This window comes from Hemitrygon akajei, chromosome 21 (assembly GCF_048418815.1).
Source record: "Hemitrygon akajei chromosome 21, sHemAka1.3, whole genome shotgun sequence".
Taxonomy (NCBI): domain Eukaryota; kingdom Metazoa; phylum Chordata; class Chondrichthyes; order Myliobatiformes; family Dasyatidae; genus Hemitrygon; species Hemitrygon akajei.
In genome coordinates, this window is record NC_133144.1 from 56,170,624 (window position 1) to 56,191,471 (window position 20,848).

At 41.0% G+C, this 20,848-nt stretch overlaps 2 protein-coding genes across 9 annotated transcripts in view; both read right to left on the bottom strand.

Moving 5' to 3' along the window:
* LOC140714317 (uncharacterized) overlaps positions 1-20,200 on the bottom strand; it is a 156,049-nt gene extending 135,849 nt beyond the window's left edge. For 3 of the 7 annotated variants that reach the window (XM_073025467.1, XM_073025464.1, XM_073025462.1), the window contains exon 1: positions 2,427-3,056. In XM_073025467.1, the coding sequence (XP_072881568.1) occupies positions 2,427-2,615 (189 nt within the window). In that variant the 5' untranslated portion in view covers positions 2,616-3,056. Of the gene's footprint in view, positions 1-2,426; positions 3,058-20,070 lie in introns of those variants that run through there. The other 4 variants (XM_073025468.1, XM_073025466.1, XM_073025463.1 and 1 more) reach the window with 4 other exon arrangements.
* Positions 8,629-20,848, bottom strand: part of edc3 (enhancer of mRNA decapping 3 homolog (S. cerevisiae)) — a 127,246-nt gene continuing 115,026 nt past the window's right edge. For both annotated transcript variants that reach the window (XM_073025470.1, XM_073025469.1), the window contains exon 7: positions 8,629-20,539. In XM_073025470.1, coding sequence (XP_072881571.1) covers positions 20,205-20,539 — 335 coding nt within the window. In that variant the 3' untranslated portion in view covers positions 8,629-20,204. The remainder of the gene's footprint in view (positions 20,540-20,848) is intronic.

Genomic DNA, 20,848 nt, shown 5'->3' on the forward strand with positions numbered 1-20,848 from the left:
GGCATTTTCATTCACAGAACTGCTGCTCACTGGAGGGGTTTTTTTGCATCTCACACCATTCTCTGTAAACTCCAGAGACTGTTGTGCATGAAAATCCCAGATCATCAGCAGTTTCTGGGATACTCAAACCACCCAATCTGGCACCAACAATCATTCCACGATCAAAATTACTTAGACAACATTTCTTCTCCATTCCGATGTTTGGTCTGAACTACAACTGAACCCCTTGACCATATCGGCGTGCTTGCTATGCTTTGCTGCCACATGTTTGGATGATTAGATATTTACATATCTAACATTGTCATTTAAAGTAAAATTGGATAGGTATATGGATAGGAAAGGAATGGAGGGTTATGGGCTGAGTGCGGGCCAAGTGGGACTAGGTGAGTGTAAGCGTCGGCACGGACTAGAAGGGCCGAGATGGCCTGTTTCCGTGCTGTAATTGTTATATTAATGGGCAGGTGTACCTAATAAAGTGGCCACTGATGGGATAATTAAACCAATTCCCCAGTCGTGGGTTGAAGCAGATGGGAGGTGGGAGACTGCCCAAATTTTCAAGCACATTTAGGTGTTGAGACAGTTTTTGCACGTCAAATGTCATAACTGCCTGACCACTCTGGATAAGACAGAAGCTAGCCCTAAAACTGCAAAATTGTTAGGTGGGGTAGGGGGTTTGGAGAACTGACCTGCTTTTTTGTGCCACTGGAGAATTAATCTGGATTGTATTAATTTGGCACGTTTTACCCACGGCAACATGTTGAACGGTGACTGCGAGTCAGGGTGGAGAGCGCCAGTCAGAAAGTGCGATAGGTATCTCAAATAAACACGGGAAGAAGCTCGGCTATGATGAGGTTGGACCAAGAATAAGCTGAGCAAAGTTTATTATATGTAAAAAAGAATAAAGGTATGACACTTCTGCACACCTCCCCTCACACTAACTCTCCCACCATGTGTGTATACACACACGCCACGTTGCTCCTGAAGGCTTGTGAAGGTGTAAACCTGGAATGAGGCATACAGTCTGACAATATTCCCAGGTTTATTTCTTTCCCCCACTGGCACTGAATTTACCGCCTTCTGAATTACAACACTGATAATCAGTTCTGCGGATGAAAGTACCGCCTCTTGATGCGTTATGAGTCTAGTTCTACTCTCCCAGAACACTTCACCTGCTGTTTCAGATGTAGTGATGTATTATGAAGTGGTGTGGCTCCTGGACATTGATGCATAGGCGCGCAGCAAAAATCCGGAGCCGCAAATTCAAATTCAGAACCAGAATCGGGTTTATTATCACTCACATCTGTCGTGAAGTTTGTTGTTTTGCAGCATCAGTACAGTGCAATACTCAAAAACAATAAATTACAATGATATATATCCACATACACACACACACACTTTATACGGATATATACATATAAGTAGGTATTAGAGATAAAGAACAAAAATAGTGAGATAGTGTTCATGGGTTGCTTCATTGTCCGTTCATACGATGGCGGAGGAGATGAAGCTGTTTCTAAAACGCTGTATGTGTGTCTTCAGGCTTCTGTACCTCCTCGCTGATGGTAGCAATGAGAACAGGGTCGTGTCCTGAATGATGGGGGTCCTTAATGAAGGATGCCGCCTTTTTGGGCATCGCCTTTTGAAGATGTCCTCGATGCTGGGGAAGCTGGTGACCATAAAGGAACTGGCTGAGTTTGCAAGCTCTGGTTGCACAGCCGGCTGCAGAATTTCAATTCAGCAAATTGAATTTGTAATAAATGTTCGTTTCAGTCACGCCAAATCTGATTCCTTTATATCCCTTTATCGTTCTTTAAACGTCGTGACTTCCCGGAAAAGGGCCAGTAACACCATGAAGAATCCCACCCACCCTGTCTTTGGACTATTTCTCCCATTCCTGTCAGGGAGGAGGCTATGCAACATCCATGCCAGCACCACCAGACTCAGAAACAGTTACTTTCATAAGTCGTCAAACTGATCAACACCTCCACCCTTTATTAACCCACACCACCCAACGTCACTTTATGTGCATACAATCAGTCTATGTATATGTTACTTGAGCATTGCTTTCATAGGATCGATTTTATATTTATGTTTTCTGGGTTTTACAAGTTTTGCTCTCTATGCTCAATGTGGTTTTTTTTTGTGTTGTATTGGATCCGGGGTGTTCGATCATTTCGTTCTCCTTTACACTCTGTACTGAAGAATAACCAGAAACAATCTCGAATCTTGAAGTGGCACAATCCTGTAATACTCTGAAGTGGCCTCTAGTATTCGGCTCAAGGGCGGTTAAAACGCAACGCCCACATGACACAATGGTTACGTTAATCTCTACCCTTAATTGCAAGCCACTCTCAAAGTTACAACACCAATACATTTTCCACTGGAAGGTAAATGTACAGTGATCCTCGTCATTAAAGGCACGTTACCTGAAACTGGAACGGAGATCTGCTTGGATTATAACCTTCATCGCAGCTGCCGCCCAGCTCCTTGAGAGTGAGAGGTGGGGAGCGGGGGTATTCTTTGCCGTAGCAGCTGTCTCTCACCCCCAGCCTATGCTGCCAATCTTGTGCAGGCAAGCACCGACGGGCCTCTCGGATGGTAGTGAAATCAGCCATTTGTCAATCACCAGGCCGAGAAACATATAAACCATATGCGGCATTACAGAAGCAGTCTCCAGCATCAGACCGTGATTGGGTACAACTCAGTACAACTACCCTGCAGCTCTGCGTTCAATATTCCCATATTTTACGAGAGGCGAAGTAGTTGTTTGCATCGGTCACTAGGAAAACAAATCCGGGCACTTCCTATTTCTTCTTGTGTCACTTTGAAATACCCCGCCTTCTGCGTCCACAGTAACGGGAAATATACACGCAACTGCAACCGACAACTATCCTGTCTCTCCAACTCTCCCCGGTACTTTGTAAGCATATTTCGAGTGCTATTTTTATTTAAGTTCTCCGTTTACAGAAGCCCCCAGCCCCTTCGATTACCCCAAGGGGCTTTAGTGCATTTCAACGCTGGATTAATTCCCAAAACCGACTCACACCCAGAACCCTCCCCCAACAATAATGCGTCCAATTTTTTCCCCGGAGTTCTCCTAACAATGCAATCACTCAATTATAATGTATCCCGTCCAGGGCGATTTCACACAGACTGCGCCTGCGCGGCGGGCAGTACCGCGGGAATTTCTCCTCGAACTCAATTGGATCAAAATTACGCACAAATTGGACGACCGACAATTGGGGAGGATAACACACTGCTCTTTGAAATCATTTGTATCTTCTTTTAAAATTACAAACTCAAATTGTACTCTATTTCGATCTGTTATTCATACGATTATTCAAACCTGCTGTTTCACAAGGAACTCCAGGTTATAACGTTAACGATGCTCTGGAGCCAGGTTGACCTTTATTTCCTCCGGTTTAAAGTGTATTTGAACGTCACGTCAATTAATCCATGCAGATATACAAAAATAAAAGTACTCTGGATGCAGAGAATCTGAAATAAAATCAGAAATCCCTCTCTGAAGATGGCCAGCTTTCGCGCCTGTTAACGCCTCTCTCCACGTGAACTTACCTGTTGCTGAAGTACTGTATCCCAATTCCCTCCAAACCCAGTATCTGTGCTCTTTTCCCTGATATATGACTCGAACTATTGGGGTGTTATCCCCTCGATGCGTTAATTGCGTTCCTTAACGCCATTATCTCCTCTCCTTTGGAATTTGGCTTTGGCCCATACTTGAGTGAGGTCTGGAGGAAAGAGGTCCAAGTGATAGCCAAAATGTACTTCAGAAACAGCTCTTTGCAAATAAATCCCATTTCTGGTCTCCAATATTTTGTCAATAGCTGAGAATGGAAAGCGTGGTAATTAGTTAAATTAGATTTCTCCTGTTTATTGGCAACAAGATCCAAACTCCTGTATTGCACTAGGGCAGAGAGAGAAATACAGATGCACACCAGATGCTGGAATTCTTGAGCAACACACATAAAATGCTGGAGGAACTCAACAAGTCAGCCAGCATCTATAGAGAACAGGGGTTCTCTGCCTTTTTATGCCATGGACCCCAGGTTGGGAACCCCTGATCGAGAGGAATAAACAGTCGAAGTTTTAGGCTGAAACCTTTCATCAGAACTGGAAAGGAATGGGTAAGAAGCCAGCATAAGAAATGGGGCAGGAGGGAGAGGAGAGGGAGTACAGGCTGGCAAATGATGGATGAGACCAGGTGAGAGGGGAGTGGGTAGGTGGGAGAGAGAGAACAAAGTGTAAAGCTTGATTAGTGGAAGAGGTAAAGGGCTGAAGTAGCAATCTGAAAAAAGAGAATAGTAGACCATGGGAGAAAGAGAAGGAAGGCCTCCATAGTGACGGGGAAGAGCAGCAAAATGAGGAATGGGAAAAGAGGTGTGGGGGAGAAAGAGAAGCTACTGGAAGTTAGACAAGTTGATATTCATGCCATCAGGTTGGAGGCTACCCGGGCAGAATGAGGTGCTGCTCCTCTAAGCCGAGTGTGGATTCATTGTGGCAGTAGAGGAGGCAATGGAACGACGTCAACGTGGGAATGGGAAATCAAATTGAAAGGGGTGCCCACATTCAGAAGTCGAACTGAAATTGCTAGCCACTGACGAATCCTGGCACCAAACTACAGAAACCATTGACTACCAATTTTTCAAGGAAACAGCACTTACCCTCAACATAATCTGGGCCAATGTGGGGTGGGATAGTTTAAAGTAGATTCATTGAGGTCAATACAGAGAGCAGCATCCAAAAACTGAGGTGCCAATCTGCTGAAGCTTCAACATGTATGCGGAACCATGGAGCTAAATAATCTCAGGACCAATGAGAAGCATAAATGGCTAACATGAGAGGGCACAGTTTTAAGGTGCTTGGAAGTAGGTACAGTACAGAGGAGATGGTAGGAGCAAGTTTTTTTTAAAAACACAGAGTGGTGAGTGCGTGGAATGGGCTGCCGGCAACTGTGGTGGAGGCGGATACAATAGGGTCTTTTAAGACACTCCTGAATAGGTTCATGAGCTTAGAAAAATACAGGGGTATAGGTAACCCTAGGTAATTTCTAAAGTAAGGATATGTTCAGCACAGTTGTGTGGGCCGAAGGGCCTGTACTGTGCTGTAGGCTTTCTATATTCTAAATAGACAGCTGGTATATTTTCCCTATGGTCGAAACGTCCAACACCAGAGGATGTGCATTTGAGGTGAGAGGGGATGTTCAAAGGATTCGTGGGGCAAGGTTTTTTTTTAAAACAGATGGGTGCCTTGGATGTGCTGCCAGGGGTGGTGGTGAAGGCAAATTCAGGCGGCTCTTAGACTGGCACATGGATGATAGATAAATGGAGGGAAGGGCTAGATTGATCTCGTGTCAATTATAAAATCAGCACAACATGAAGCCCAGAGGGCCTATAAAGTTCTATGTTCGTAGGGGATACATTTTATAGAAGTGGTTGAGAGGTTCTTAGCCATATGTATGTGCAGAGACTGGAGGCATATGGACCTTCTGTAGGTAGTGGGTTTTCTAGGGGTGCTCCAGTTTCCTTCCACATTTCAAAGACGTAGTTATGATTAGTGAGTTGTGGGCATGCTATGTTGACACTGGGTGCCCAACACCATCCTCACTGAACAGCACATTTCACTGTTTCAATGTACATGTGATAAATAAATCTAATCTTAAATCTTTATGTTCAATCTACAAAATCAAAGCTCTGCAGTCGCTTTCATCTCCTGCCATGCAGTGAAGCACAATCCAACATTTGATGGAAGAAGCTCCAAGAACATTACCATCCCACACAATGGCAGAGTGATACTGCTTGAGCAATGGTCAAAACTCCACATTGTCAGGAAGGTGCTCATGTTGTGTAAGCACTCTGGGACAGCTTGAGTGAAGTGCAGAGAAGATTTACCAGGACATTGCCTGGAGTGACCTTAGTTAATGGCAGATACTGGATGGCCTCGGCTTGTTTTTGATTAGTAAGGACGTCAAAGGTTACAAGAATAAAGCAGGAGAATTGGGTTGCCAGGGCTAATGAATCAGCCATGATGGAATGGTACAGCAGAGTCAATGGGCCAAATGGCCTATGTCTGCTGTTACAAAGTGTTATGGTCACACTTTCCCTGGAGGGAAGGGTGACTGAAAAGCAGTTTAAAAATTATGAGAGGCAAGGATAGGGTAGAGACAAACTCTTTTTGCTTCAGTAGGAGTATAAAAATGAGGCAATTTTAAGAGACATTTGGTTAGACACACACATGTGAGGGAAATGGAAGTATATGGGCATTGTGTAGGTAGAAGGGATTAGGTCAGTTGGCCACTTGACCACTAATTTAATTGATCGGCACAACGTTGTGAGAAAAGGGCCTGTTTCTATCCTGTACTGTTCTATTTTCTATGTGCTCGGCGCAATTTGTCAGAACCATTATGTGTGTGTTTTTTTGTGAGAAGGAGTTTATTAGGGTAGTTGAAGGGTACTTTGCTTTACAAAAACAGCATTTGACATTGGAATGTGCTTGTGGTGGGATCAGATCTGGTTACTACATTTGAGGCATTTGGACAGACCCTTGAATAGGCATAGCATGTAATTCTAATGCAGACAAATGGGATTAGTGTAGATGGGCAAAAAAGATCAGCACAAATAAGGTAGGCTGTAGGGCCTATTTCTGTGCTGCACAACTCTGATCCTCATCAACCTGAAGAAGTTACTGTTTCTCTTTCTACAGAGGCTGTTTGACTTATTGATTTTTTTAAAATTGTTTTTCCTTTTTACAAACACAAGTGAACCTTTATAAGAAAATAATCAGGCAATCTCTTACCCAAGACCTAGCTAGAGAAGCTAATAAAAGTTTGATCTAAAACTTAAGTTTAATGATACATCTTTAGAAGCAAGACAGAACAGTTGGGAGACAGGAATTTGTGAGCTATGGCATTGACAGCTCAAGACACAGCCAATTACAAAGTCAGGTATGGTAGATCAAATTTGGTGGAAGGTTAAGGATCTCAGTGATGTAGAGGAGAGGTGACAGTCATAGGAGAAGTTTCAGACTTAAAATTTGCTATTTAAAACATTTTGTGCAAAATTGTGTAAACCTAACAAACCTGTATAGGTCAGGGCTGGTGGATTATTACTATTCAATTAAATCTGGATTATAGGCAGTTCTTTAGAATGGACCGAAACTTAAAGGAGAAAATAAGATTCAAACAAGGGCAAACACAAGGAAATCAGCAGATGCTGGAAATTCAAACAACACACACAAAATGCTGGTGGAACACAGCAGGCCAGGCAGCATCTATAGGGAGAAGCACTGTAATTAAGTCCTGACGAAGGGTCTCGGCCCAAAACGTCGACAGTGCTTCTCCCTATAGATGCTGCCTGGCCTGTTGTGTTCCACCAGCATTTTGTGTGTGTTGTCAGACAACAAGGGAATTGTTGAGACCTGAAGTAATTAAACACAATGGTTCTGACAAACTGCACAGAACACATAGAAAATAGAACAGTGCAGGATAGGGACCTTGTTGTGGTTTGGAGGTTTACATATCTCAGTGACCCAGAGAGCTGTGTTGGCTGGAGTCAGGGTATTATACTTTTGGCTCTAGGTAGGATCACTCATGCCAAACAGATCAAAGGACAGAGGCCAGACTACGGCTGGTCCACTGGACCTCTAGGATCGGTGGTCCAACAACCCCGACTGGCAAAACAAGATTGTTATTGAAACAACAAAGAATCCTTCTACATCTGAGTGTGACAGTATTCCTGAGTCCCACTCAGAACATGAATGACTGACAGAAGTGAAAAATTGAGCTACTGACACAATGGAAGAGACCCTGAACACCACCACCAGGGATGAAGGATTTCCATTGCTGCCCTAACATTACAGGATGTAGATAGATACAGGATAGGAACAGGCCTTTTCACCCACAATGTTGTGCCAAACCAATTAGTGGTCAAATAGCCAAATTAAACTAATCCCTTCTACCTACACAATGTCCATATCCTTCCATTTCCCTCACATTTGTGTCTACCTGAACGTCTCTTAAAAGTCCCTAGTGTACTTGCTTCTACCGCCCATCCCCAGAGAGTGCATTCCAAGCACCCTTCACTGTGTAAAAAAAAATACCCTCAGATCTCCTTTGAACTTACTCCATCTCACCTTAAATGCATGCTCTCTGGTATTAGATATTTCAACCCTAGGAAAGAGATAATGTCTGTCTACTCTATGACTCTCATAATCTTATGAACCTCTTATCAGATCTCCTCTCAGTCTCCACTGCTCCAGAGAAAATAACTTATTTGTCCAACCTCTCATTATAGCACATGCTCTCTAATCCACACAGCATCCTGGTAAACCTCTTCTGTTTCCTTTCTAAAACCTCAACATCCTCCCTCTGATGAGGTACTTTTGAAAATTGGAAAATTGTTAGATGTAACATCCATGCTGCCAGAGGCCCATTAACATTTTGCTTACTCGATCAAAAGAGCTGATTATCTGAGTAGTTTTCATACCAGTGGGTTTGTGACAACTTTTGAGACCAGATCACCAGTCCAGACGCAATCAACTTCTAGGGAAATGTGAGATTTGTCAGCAATTCCAACACTTGTAGATCAAATCATCAGACACGGAGAGAATTAATTTTAAAAAATTATTCAAGTTTATTTGTTGAACATCATGAAATCAAGAACAGCACATTATTTGTGACTCTAAGGGTTGATATCCAATTGAGAAGACATGGGAACAAAATCTACAGCAAAACTTCACTGTGATACTGATAGATTCTGCACTATCAGATCTGTGGTCATTTACCTGAAATGTTAAACTAAAACCTGCACAGATAGATGCAAAATATACTTCAGCATTATTTCAAAGACGACCAGGAAGTTTTCCCCAATATTTTGGTATATTTCAAACAATACCACTGAAGCATGTTCCAGTCATTATAGAACATAGAAAATTACAGCATTGTGCCTACAGCTCTTTTGCCCACAATGCTGCGCCAACCTTTTAACCTACTGTAAGGTTAATCTAACCCTTCCCTCTCACAAACCCTCCATTTTTCTGTTATCCACATGCCTATCAAAGAGTTTCTTAAATATCCCCAACAGATCCACCTCTACCACCACCCTTGGCAGTGCATTCCACATAACCACCACTGTGTAAAAAAAACTTACCTCTGACATCCCCTCTATATCAATCACCTTAAAATTATGCCAACTCATTATCTTGAACTCTGATATATTGCTGTTTGTGGGAGTGAACTGTTATCACAACAGCTGGCACATCGTAGTCATCTAAAACAAAACAGCTGACCTGTTAACCCAATCCACCCCACCCCTCCGAAAATTCACTGCCTATGATCACCAAGGAGCAGTGGCTGCAGTGGACATCATCTACAAAATTCACTGCAATCTCTAGACCTCTGGTCAGGATTTTGGGTAGGTCCTATGACCTTCACACATTTGTCAGCTGCATCCACAAATAAGAGGACTGGCTTTATTTTCAAAAAGCAGCTGACAATGGCCACTGCTCAACCAAATGAGTGGTGTTTTTATTTTGACAAGCTCCAGAGTCATACACCAAAATTATTTGCTTCAATTTGTGTGGCATTTTGACATTAGGAACATTCCTAATCCCCTGCCAGAAATACTATAAGTCACATTGTGTGTCAAGTGACCAAAAGTTTAGTCGTTACGTTTTATGGATCATTGTTAAATGAAGATTCGGATGGAGATTTTTAAAGACACATCTTGGCAGCAATTATACACTCAGTGGTGGCCATTCTATTAGATTCCTCCTGTACCCAATGTAGTAGTCACTCAGCCTATGTTTGTGATCTTATGTTACCTTAGGCCATCCACTTCAAGGTTGGACATGTTGTTTGTTCAGTGATGCTCTTCTGCACACAACTGCTGTAACGCAAGGTTATTTGAGTTACTGTCGTCTTCCTGTTAGTTTGAATCAGTCTGGACATTTTCCTCTGACCTCTCTCATTAACAAGGCATTTTTGCCCACAGAACTGCAACTCACTGGATGCTTTTTGTTTATCGCACACTTCTCCGTACACTCTAGAGACTGTTGTGCGTGAAATTCCCAGGGGGTTCAGCAGTTCCTGAGATGCTCAAACCACTCTGTTTGGCACCAACAATTATTCCACTATCAAACTCACTTTGATCACATTGTTAATGTTTGGTCTGAAAAACAAATGAACCTCTTGACCATGTCTGCATGCTTTTATACACTTAGTTACTGCCACATGATTGGCTGATTAAATATTTGCATAAACAAGCAGGTAATAAAGTAGCCATTAAGTGTATATGAAGATATCAGAAACGTGGATAATTATAAGACAGGATACAGGTCAGAGGAAAAAGAACACCACAAATAGTAGAAACTTGAAATTCACAAAGCTTGTGTGATGGATGATGTGCTTTTGAACACAGGCAATAGAATTTTGGATGGAATCAAATTTTGAGGGGACTGAGGCAGGGTGGCCAAGTCTAGAGGTAAAAGGCAGGCTCAGAACTAAAGTAGAGATGCAGTCATATCAAATCTTGTCATTATTCTTTCTTCAGATGGACAGAAGAACTAGTTACCTAGAACACACTACCATTTACAGCAACAAACAAAGGTGGTGCAGGAAGTTTGGTCAGGCGGCATCTATGGAGGCAAATACAGGTAGTCCCTGAGTTACGAACGTCCGACTTACGGACATCTCGCGCTTACGAACCTAGGAAGGAAAACGCCGTCCGCCATTTTATGTCAGATTGCGATGCCGTTCGCCATTTTAAGTTGATGCCGTTGACACTGTGTTGAGTGTTTAACTTTATATTTGGCTTAAAATTTTCTTAGTAAGATTCACCCTGACCTTGCCCGCCTCCATTCCAGTCGGCTGGTGGTGCAGTGAGATCAGCGCTGGGCTGGAGAACGGAGGTTCCCGACTTCGATCCAGTGACAGACCGCTCCCGTGTCAGGTTGATGTCGATCCAGTGACTCCCGTACCATCCATGCTGGGTTGATGTCGAGCTCACAACTCGACCTCATAAAAAAAAAAACACTGCCACCTCCAGTTTAAATTTCCACGTGGAATATTGTGGAGGATCAAATACCCAAACCCAGCACAGCCCCCACTTGTCCCATTTAGTCTGTCTCAGTACGGTGGTCCTTAGGACCCAGCGGACCTCGGGAACCGGTGGAGCTCGGGTCCCACCGCCAGCAGTGTTTCTGTTCCATTGATGGGAAGCGATCGCGATTGAAAATAAAAATTGAAATTAAATAAGCATTTGGAAAGAGGTGAAACGCCATCAGTCATTGGAAAATAGTTAGGTTACAGTCGGTCAACAATCGGAACAATTTTAAAGGATAACGGATAAAGTGAGAATAATGGAGTATGTGAAAGGCCCTGCCCCAATGAAAGCTACAATTATTACTTAGCAACACAGTGGAAAACATACATTTCTTAATTGTTTTATATGAATAGAAAGGTAAAATATATACTATATACTAAGACAAACGTTTGACTGACACTAAATAATACCAGATGTACTTCTCCCGACTTACGTACAAATCCAACTTAAAGACGGATTCAGGAACAGAACTCGTTTGTAACCCGGGGACTGCCTGTAGTCAATCAGTATTTCAGGTACTGGCCTTCCATCTGGAAAGTTAGAACATCGAACAGTACTGTACAGGTCCTTTGACCAATAATGTTGTACTGACCTATTCCACAATCAATCTAACCTTTTCCTCCTACACAACTGTAGAATTTGTCCATCTATCTTCACAGATGCTGCCCAGCCTCTGAATTCCTCCAGCACCTTATTGCGTTGTTCAAATTTCCAGCATCTGCAGTCTTGTGGCTACACTATCATTACAGCCAGATTTGTCTGATGAGCTTCACATTAAAAAGCAACCACTGCCATCTGCTGGTTAAACAGTGAATATTCAAGAAATTTAGCTGAATATAGAAGAAAGGAGCACCAAAGAAACCTGTGTGTGCATGCCAGCTGGCTTACCATGGAGAGCATTCTGACTGGTTGCATCAGCACCTGGTATGGAGGGGCCACTGCACAGTATCACAAAACGTTGCAAAAGGTTGTACAGTATACTCATCCAGCTCTATCATGGGCATTAACCTCTCCAGCATCGAGGAAACCTTCTAAAGCCTCAAAAATACGGCAATCATTAAAGACTCATCACCAAGGACATGCCCTCTTTTTATTACTACAATCAGAGAGCAGGTCCCGAAGACACACACAACATTTTAGGAACAGCTTCTTCCTCTCTGCAATAAGATTTCTGCACAATAAACCAACCCATGAACACTGCCTCACTACTTTGCTCCCTTTTTGCACTACTTAATGTAATTTAATTTTTAATATTTCTTTTCGTAATTAATATTTTTAATATATTGCAGTGTGCTGCTGCAACAAATTTTACATTTGTAAATGATATTAAACTTGATTCTGATAAATGCTCAGTCAACAACCTTGTGACCTCCAAGTAGTACCTTTAAAATCTGATCACTCCCAGCACGTCTTCCAAATAAAACAGTTCAATCAGTCTCTCTTCATAACTAAACTGGCCACTCTCTGCTGCGTTCCAATCCCTTCCCAGCCCAAAATGAACTCTTTATAAGATTATTTTCACTTTCCCAAACAGACCTGTGCTTCTGAACTATATAACTTTAATAGTTATCACTTATCTAAACCCATCATTCCTAGATTAATACCTGGAGACTGTTCATTCACTGGTCATAAATATTGGAATGTTTTTGGCACCTGAAGGGATGTTTTGATCATCGTTTCAAACCAAAATATTGTTATCTTCACACAGCAAGGAAAGCCATAAATATTGTCCTCTCAACCCAAATCAAATTACAACTTTTGTACTGAATTACAGGCTGTGTACCATGAACATTCTCATTCTTCAGGAAGAACTAAGCAGAGATAATTTTAGAAAATATTCTCAAATAAATCCAAAAGAAACAAGGGAGCATTCTTTTTCTAAACCCTGAGTGAAGAGAATGTGGAACTCAGTTAACACATGCACCAACTGAATTGATTAGCACAGTGCCCAGCATAGAACCAGGCCCTTTGATCCATCTCATCCACACCAGCCAAGTTGCCTATCTGATCTAGTCTCATTTGCTTGCCTTTGGGCCCATTCTCCTCTAAACATTCCCTTATTCATGTACTTATGCAAATCTTTTAAACTTTGTATAGTACACAACTCTACAACTTCATCTGGCAGCTCATTCCACATACTCACCAGCCTCGATATGTAAAAGCTACCCCTCAGATCCCATTTAAATCTTTCTCCTCTCATCTTAATTGCATGTCATCTAGTTTTAGACTCCCCTTTTTCCTGGGAAAAGGACTGTGATGATCCACCTTTATTTATGCCCCTCATGACTTTAAATACCACTCTAAGGTCACCCCTCAGCTTCCTATTATCCAGGAAAAAAGGTTGTGGCCTATCCAGTCTCTCCTTATAACTCAAGCTCTCCAGTCCCATTAATATCCTAGCAAATCTTTTCTGCACCCTTTCTTGCCTTCCAAGTTTTTTAAAAAATATGAAGCAGGATAAAAATGGAAGAATTAAACTGATAAAGTCATTCAGCGTCAGATGGAGGTGCATGCAGAACAATTGACAAGGAATGGTTACATAATAGTTATGTTATTTTAATAGCATCTAAAGAACTGTAAAACTAATTTGAGAAAGGTTGGAATCCCATTTCAAGGTATACAAGTTTGACTCTTTTATGGCCACTGAATTGGTAGAGTCAGCCATGTATTTCAAGAAATGGCAAGCAGAAACACTCAAAGCTTCTACAGATGTACCATGCAGAGCAGGTACAGGCTGCATCACTGTCCGTTGGGGGGCTACTGCACAGGACTGAAAGAAGCTGAAGAGGATCATAAATTTAGTCAGCTTTATCTTAGGTACTAACCTACAAAGTACACAGGGCATCTTCAAGGAGCGGTGTCTCAGAAAGGCAGCATCTATTACTAAGGACCCCCAGCACCCAGGGAATGCCTTTTTCTCACTGTTACCATCAGGGAGGAGGTACAGAAGCCTGAAGGCACACACTCAGCAATTCAGGAACAGCTTCTTCCTCTCTGCTATTTGATTCCTAAATGGACATTGAACCCGTGAACACTACCTCATTTTTTAAATCTGTTTTTGCATGATTTTAATCTATTCATTATATGTATATTGTAATTGATTTGTTTATTATTTTTTTCTTCTTCTTCTATATTATGTATAGCATTGAACTGCTGCTACTAACAAATTTCACGACACATGCCTGTGATAATAAACCTGATTCTGTTCTGCCACTTTATTAGGTACACCTGCTTATTAATGTAAGTATCTAATCAGCAAATCATGTGGCAGCAAGTGAATGCATTAAAAGCAAGCAGACATGGTCAAGAGCTTTAGTTGTTCACAACAAATATCAAAATGAGGAAGAAATGATATCTAAGTGACGTTGACTATGGAACGATTGTTGGTGCCTAACAAGGTGATCCGAGTACCTAAGAAACTGCTGATCTCCTGGAATTTTCATGTACAACAATCTCTAGAGTTTACAGAAAACATCTAGTGAGAAAGAGCTCTGTGGGCGAAAATGCCTTATTTATGAGAGAGGTCAGAGAAGAATGGCCAGACTGATTCAAGCTGACAGGAAAGCAACAGTAACTTAAATAACATATTACAGCAGTGGTGTGCAGAAGAGCATCTCTCAATACACATCATGTTGAACCTTGAGGTGGATGGGCAACAGCAGGAGACCACAAACATACTCTCAGTGGCCCCTTTAGGTACAGGAGGTATCTAATAAACTGGCCACTGAATGTAAGGCAATACCGAAGCGGTTTACCTCCCTACCCCCCCAAAAAAAACTTCTAAATCAGCAACTGCTGTAAAACTCCAATCAAGCTAGTCAAGAGGACAATGGTTAACTCTCTCTGAGAGTTCCTACAGTTTCATCACATTCATAAATCAAAGGAAAACCCAAGGGTTTTCTTCCCTCCAAAGATGAGGAGAGATCCTTGACAAATATAATTAAGAAAAGTTGATTGGCTTTTTAGTAAGCTTTGGACTTTGTTGCAACATTCCAATTAAGTGACTATTCATTTTTTATTTCGAGCATTTTAACTTCCTTGCTTTTATTTCTCACTGCACCAGGAACCACACCAAGCAGCACATCAAGAGGAATATGAGACCAACCACTGGAAAACTCCCAGTTTTATTGAGCACCTTCTCTGGTGACATCAAAAAGAAATCACATATCTTCCAGAAAACAAGAGCATATTTGGACATTTTTTTCCTCAATTTAACACATTTTTTTAAAATGTTAGTCATCAAAAGCAACAAATCCACAAAACATCTGAGTCACAATTACTCATGAAGTAGTATCATTATAACTGCAATAGACTACTACAGCCCAAGAATGACATCAGTTCTGATTCTGGAGTTAAATGCCCAGCCTTTAAAATTGAAGTGATGGAGAGGTACAGTATGTACTGGAGCCTGATGCAACAAGCTAGCTAACTTCAACATTTTAAACCAACTTGTAAGTGACCTGCTCCACTTATTATCTAAATTTACTCAATGTCTTTATATGACAGCTGACACTCAGTTAAATAATCGCCTTCTAATAAACAGATGTTTTAACAGCCGGTGACCACAGCAATACAAAAGAGGGAAAGGGTGAAGCAGCACTGGCAGTTCATGCACCCACATCACAGCTCAATATTTATACATTGCTGCAGTATTTAATATTTAAATATACAATATTTAAATTGCTGCAGTAAAACATGCTCCCGAAGCATGGATGGGAGCTTCCACTAAACGTGTACAATAGTCTAATGAAGGAAGGGAGGTGGGCATTCTCCTTTGAGAAATACGTTATTGGCAGTACAGTGTACCAGCTGTAATGCATGTAAACATAACTAAGGAGCATTAAATCTTAGTTCTGAAATACTGAAGGAACAGTTTCATAACCTGTAGCAACCAGGTTAAACTTCGCAGAGAAACAGTTCAGTATTGTTAGCACTAACTTTGATCCTTTCATTCATGCAGTTAAGAGCTTAAAGTGATTTCACTTTGCTCTGGACAAAACATCGATAGCAGCTTTCCCTCTCAAAGCTGAGAGAGTTTTTAAGACATGAAACTGCATGCACTTGTAAAGTCTGCAGGTTCTTGAAGGCAAGATAGTGACTTAGTTCCAAGCACCTTTACATCCTCAATTCTCTTCCCAACTTGGGCAAATTATTTCTGCGATTCTTCAAGCTGTTATTTATTTTTCCTGAGAGCCTGCAGACGTTTTGTCATCTGCAATACCCAGGTCTAAATCTGTATTTGTACAACAGCTGAAGCAAATAAGGTAACTGGAAGGTGATGGATGTGTAAAGCTCGTCTTTTTCTTCTTCAGGCTCTCCCACAATAAATGGCAAAGGCAGTCAAAATTGATCGGATCTACCTGTATTGCCTGGGAGGTTTACAATTGTCTAGTATCATCCTGCAGATTTTAGTTGAAGTTTTAGAACACTCCAGAGTAGCAAGGACTTTGACATGGATCATCTGTGCAATGGTAGGCTAGTGAACTACAGAGATAATCAAGTTGCCTACCACCTCCCACCAATGTTGACAGAATACACCAGTTAAAATTTTTTTATGGAAGATAGGACTTACCTACCTCCTGCCTGTTCAAATCAGTGCTGCCATTAAATAAAAGATCTATACCCATAGCTATTTATTTAAAAAAAAAACGAGTAAGGACTAATCAAGGCCAAGTCCTTCCTCCTTTTCCAAATCAGTACTTCTGGAACTTATTAAAGACCTCCAACAGTGCTGAGAAGTCAGAATTTGTCCCAGGTCAAGTGTACGCAGTGCTCAAGTGTATAATAGCCTTCTGGTGCGAGAGAACAAAGGAAATAGTGGTGCCGTAACTACAGATTGGAGTGTTATCTGAAGTATATGGTGGAATATTTGACAAAACATCACATTTTTCCAAAAGCACCAGGATATTTAAATATGGTTCATCACTGAACAAGCAACTGAGCACATTGAGGCAATAATATCATTGAGTTATTCTTGAAGCAGCCAGCCTATCAATGAATCTGGCTTCTTTTTGAAAATAAATTGGCACTCCACTACTACACCAGCTTTCTGATAGTTGTGGCGCAGAAAATTTACATAGGCATTGGTACAAAATAATCTGTACAAAGAAAATTATGCCAAACAATGTGATACTTTCTTAAAAGTAGGACTTAAATGTTAAGAATAACTGCTAGCTATACTTCCAAAATCAAAGTCCTCGCACACAAAAGCTCCATCCCAATGGAATTATGCATTTGCTTCATTGGAAGTACATATTCAGCACTGTTGACAATGTTTGATCCTGACGTTCTACAGGTGTAATGCCAAAGTGCTTCTGAAAGGCCTTCAAGCAGATTTACACAGCTTTTTTTTCCAGTTTATGTATCAAAAGTCAATGTTCCTCCCCCCACCCCAAAATCAGTTACATTCGTAGAAGTAGCTTTTGTGTTTGTTTCTTTGTCGAATTGAATGTTATACAGGTATTAGCCTATTAAATGCAGCAATCCCTCACTGCTACAGAAGAACCTATAATATACCTAATTAAAAAAATTCACTATTGTACTCGAAGGTCAATTATATCTCAACAGCAATTGATTATGGTGGACAGTTGGTAAACGTGAGGCTTAGAAAGGGGTATATTGTTGCAGTAGTATTGACTTAAATGGGATAAAAAAAAGACCAAGGGGAGTTGAATTAATATCAAACATTAAACCAGGTTCTACATTGGAATATTGTACTTCTGGTTATAAGGGACATGTCCACTGGTGGCGATCTTGGTATTCACAACATGAGCAAAGCTGCCAACACCTGTGTTAGCCCCCTAAGGATAAAAATGATACCAAGATCCTAAATCTTAACATTCTATTAACAAAGATTGAAACCAAACATCTTAACATTAAGGACATGTATTATTTCAGCTCCAATGTTGCCTGCCATGGTACCCTATCTATCAGAAGTAACTATCAACTTAATAATCATAGTGGTAAACAGTTAATTTGTGACAGCTCATTTTATGCTGCTTGCTGAACCCTTCCAATCCTTTGATCACTGTACCTTCAGGAGACAGGAAACATGCAAGTAATACTTCTGCATCAATAGTTAACCCGGTTCTAAATATTATTACTTTGTACGAACATCCAAGGTCCTCTGACCTATGAAAAGTAATTATCAACATTGTTGTCAGATTTAGATCAATAATATGAGGGATATATCATGCAAACACAGGCATCCCAACAGGAAATTATTTAAAGAGACCTTTTGAACAGTTTGGCAAGTTAAAGTCAGAACATCTTCATCAGTTTCTAGAAATATTAATACATGCAACATTAGCAAACTTTTGCCTCCTATGTCAGTATTAATGCTGAGACTATATTTGTCTCTGAAGAAAAAAGTAATGCCATGGATGGCTCTGCCTTTCAAATTGCATTTCTGAGTTTGACTGTTGTTCGATATTTGACATAATCATTCAGAAACTATTCTCAGGAGTTACCTCTCTTCCTCTATTTCCCAAATTTATAGAGAACAGGTTATGATTGTCCAAGCAAAACCTGTGATGGGAGGACATAGTGAGGGGTGAGAAACAAAGAACTGATCCACACAAAAAACTGCTTTCAGTGATTGGATTGTGTGCAATTCAGATAGCTAGCATAAATAACAAAACTTTCTACCTTTTCACTTAATGAACACACACTTGGAATCCCATGTAGCTAGAATGCAAGTAGCATGACGCATTGAGATACTTTTAGACACACACAGCTTGAGTAGAAACAAAAACTCCTGATCCACTTTAGTGTACCTTTTAAAGTCTTCATTTATAATACCACCATTCTCTCTGCTACTCTAACCAAGCCAGAAAATAAAGTTATTTGAAATATTTCATTGGATTAGGGACACATTGAAGAATTGTTTTTACTGCTTGCTCTAGTTTTGTGTACATTTTGAACTCTATTTTAGAGTCTTCTATGTTTTATAGCTCAGCTTAATATTGGAAACAGCCTCACCTTTGTTTGCTTGTCCTCTTTCCTCCCACCAGCCACACTTGTTGGGAGTTTGGCTTGCTCTCAGACATAAAACACCCTGATACTGAAAATACTTGTAATTATTACGCAGCATCTACCAAACCAATTCCCTGCTATCTCTTCCTCCATTATAATTGTGCACAAACACTGCACACTTAACTTGGCAAACAAAACAGAGCCCTATCCTTCCCTCAAAAGTAGTACAATCATTAAACTGACACCTGTCAACCTAGGGGCATGCAGGACTATTTTGCAGCTTGGATCACATTCAAAATCCTTTTTCAGATCCATCTTACTATAACGGCCTACTATGCTTAAAGCCATTTCATACCTGATAGGTTTAATATGCAACCACTAGAGAAATGGAGTTGGTACTATTCAGGGCTCCATTCCAAACGGCAATCCATGACAGGGAATGATTGGAACAGCAACTACTGTTGAAAACCATTTTACTGAAGCCATTTCCTAATCTGCACTACACAAGATAACGCTATTTGTGCATTCCAAAGACAGCAATAGAACATGTAATTGATACCTTGTCCCAAATGAATCTAAAAAAAATTAGCTGCATTTTAAGTAGTTACTTTAAGCCTCTACCACATCTGAACGGTGCAAAGAAAACTGCAAATGCCATTATTTATCTTTCCTAATGAATACCTAACAATTTTTAAATCTGCTCAAGCTTAAAATGGCAATTCTCCCCATGAAAGTAACAAGTAGTGGGGTTGTTCAACAGGCAATCTCACTGTTGGTGCCCTTTCTAATACTTAAACTTAGAAATGCCATGAAGAGTACTATGCACTGTTTTCTCAGTAAAAACACAGTAACTTGCATACAGACATGGTTAAACTGCAAAGCAATAACCGCCTTGAGCACAACCATCCCATAATGGAATGTGGTATTGCACAAGTTGCAACAGGACACTGCTTTCCTTGCATTAAAAAAAATAACTCACTGTAACATTAAGATCATTTAAACCCAAGTCAGTCGTCCATTAAGGCTTCAAACTCTTCACCAAGCACTTCCCTCTGCCAGTTGCGAGAATATTTTACGGCCTGCACGTTCTTCTTCTTCTGCACAGAGCCGTGATTATGCCGAGTGCAAAGGTATGACAAACTTGCAGCCAAAGGGTGAATGATAGGAGATTCCCACCTCCTGGAAAACCTTCTTTGGTATTCCAATATCACAGAGATACAGGCGGCCAGCACTTTCCCCTAGAGGCAGAGGCAAGCCGAGAGCTAAAGACCACTTGGCATCAATAACATGTTCCAATTCACCATCAGGCGGGTCAATACTCAGCACTGGGGCCCGATTCCGGTTGGCCCATTCAACGGCTGCTCTGTACCACGGTTGCTCGCGAAGATATGGGTTCTCATGGCAGTCAAGGCAATTGATCACCAAGTCAACGGGAGTATCTGGCAAGTCTGGAAATTTAAAAAGAAAAATGATTATCTATGAAAGGCACTTGGATGGTAATTCCACTAAAAACCATTGCTATCCAGTACCAAGAACATTCAATGAAGTGTTATCTGCTTTAGACCATTTGCTACAAATTGGGAGTTGAATATTCAGCTTCAGAAAGGCACCACAGTGTTACATTAGATGTAGATTTAATGTAAAATTGGCTCCGTGTAGCATGTATACAGCCAAGTCACATTCCTCAATTGGTACAAAATATGGTCCGAAATTCTAATGCAGGAGCAGAAACTACAGGGGCAACAGCACCACCTTCC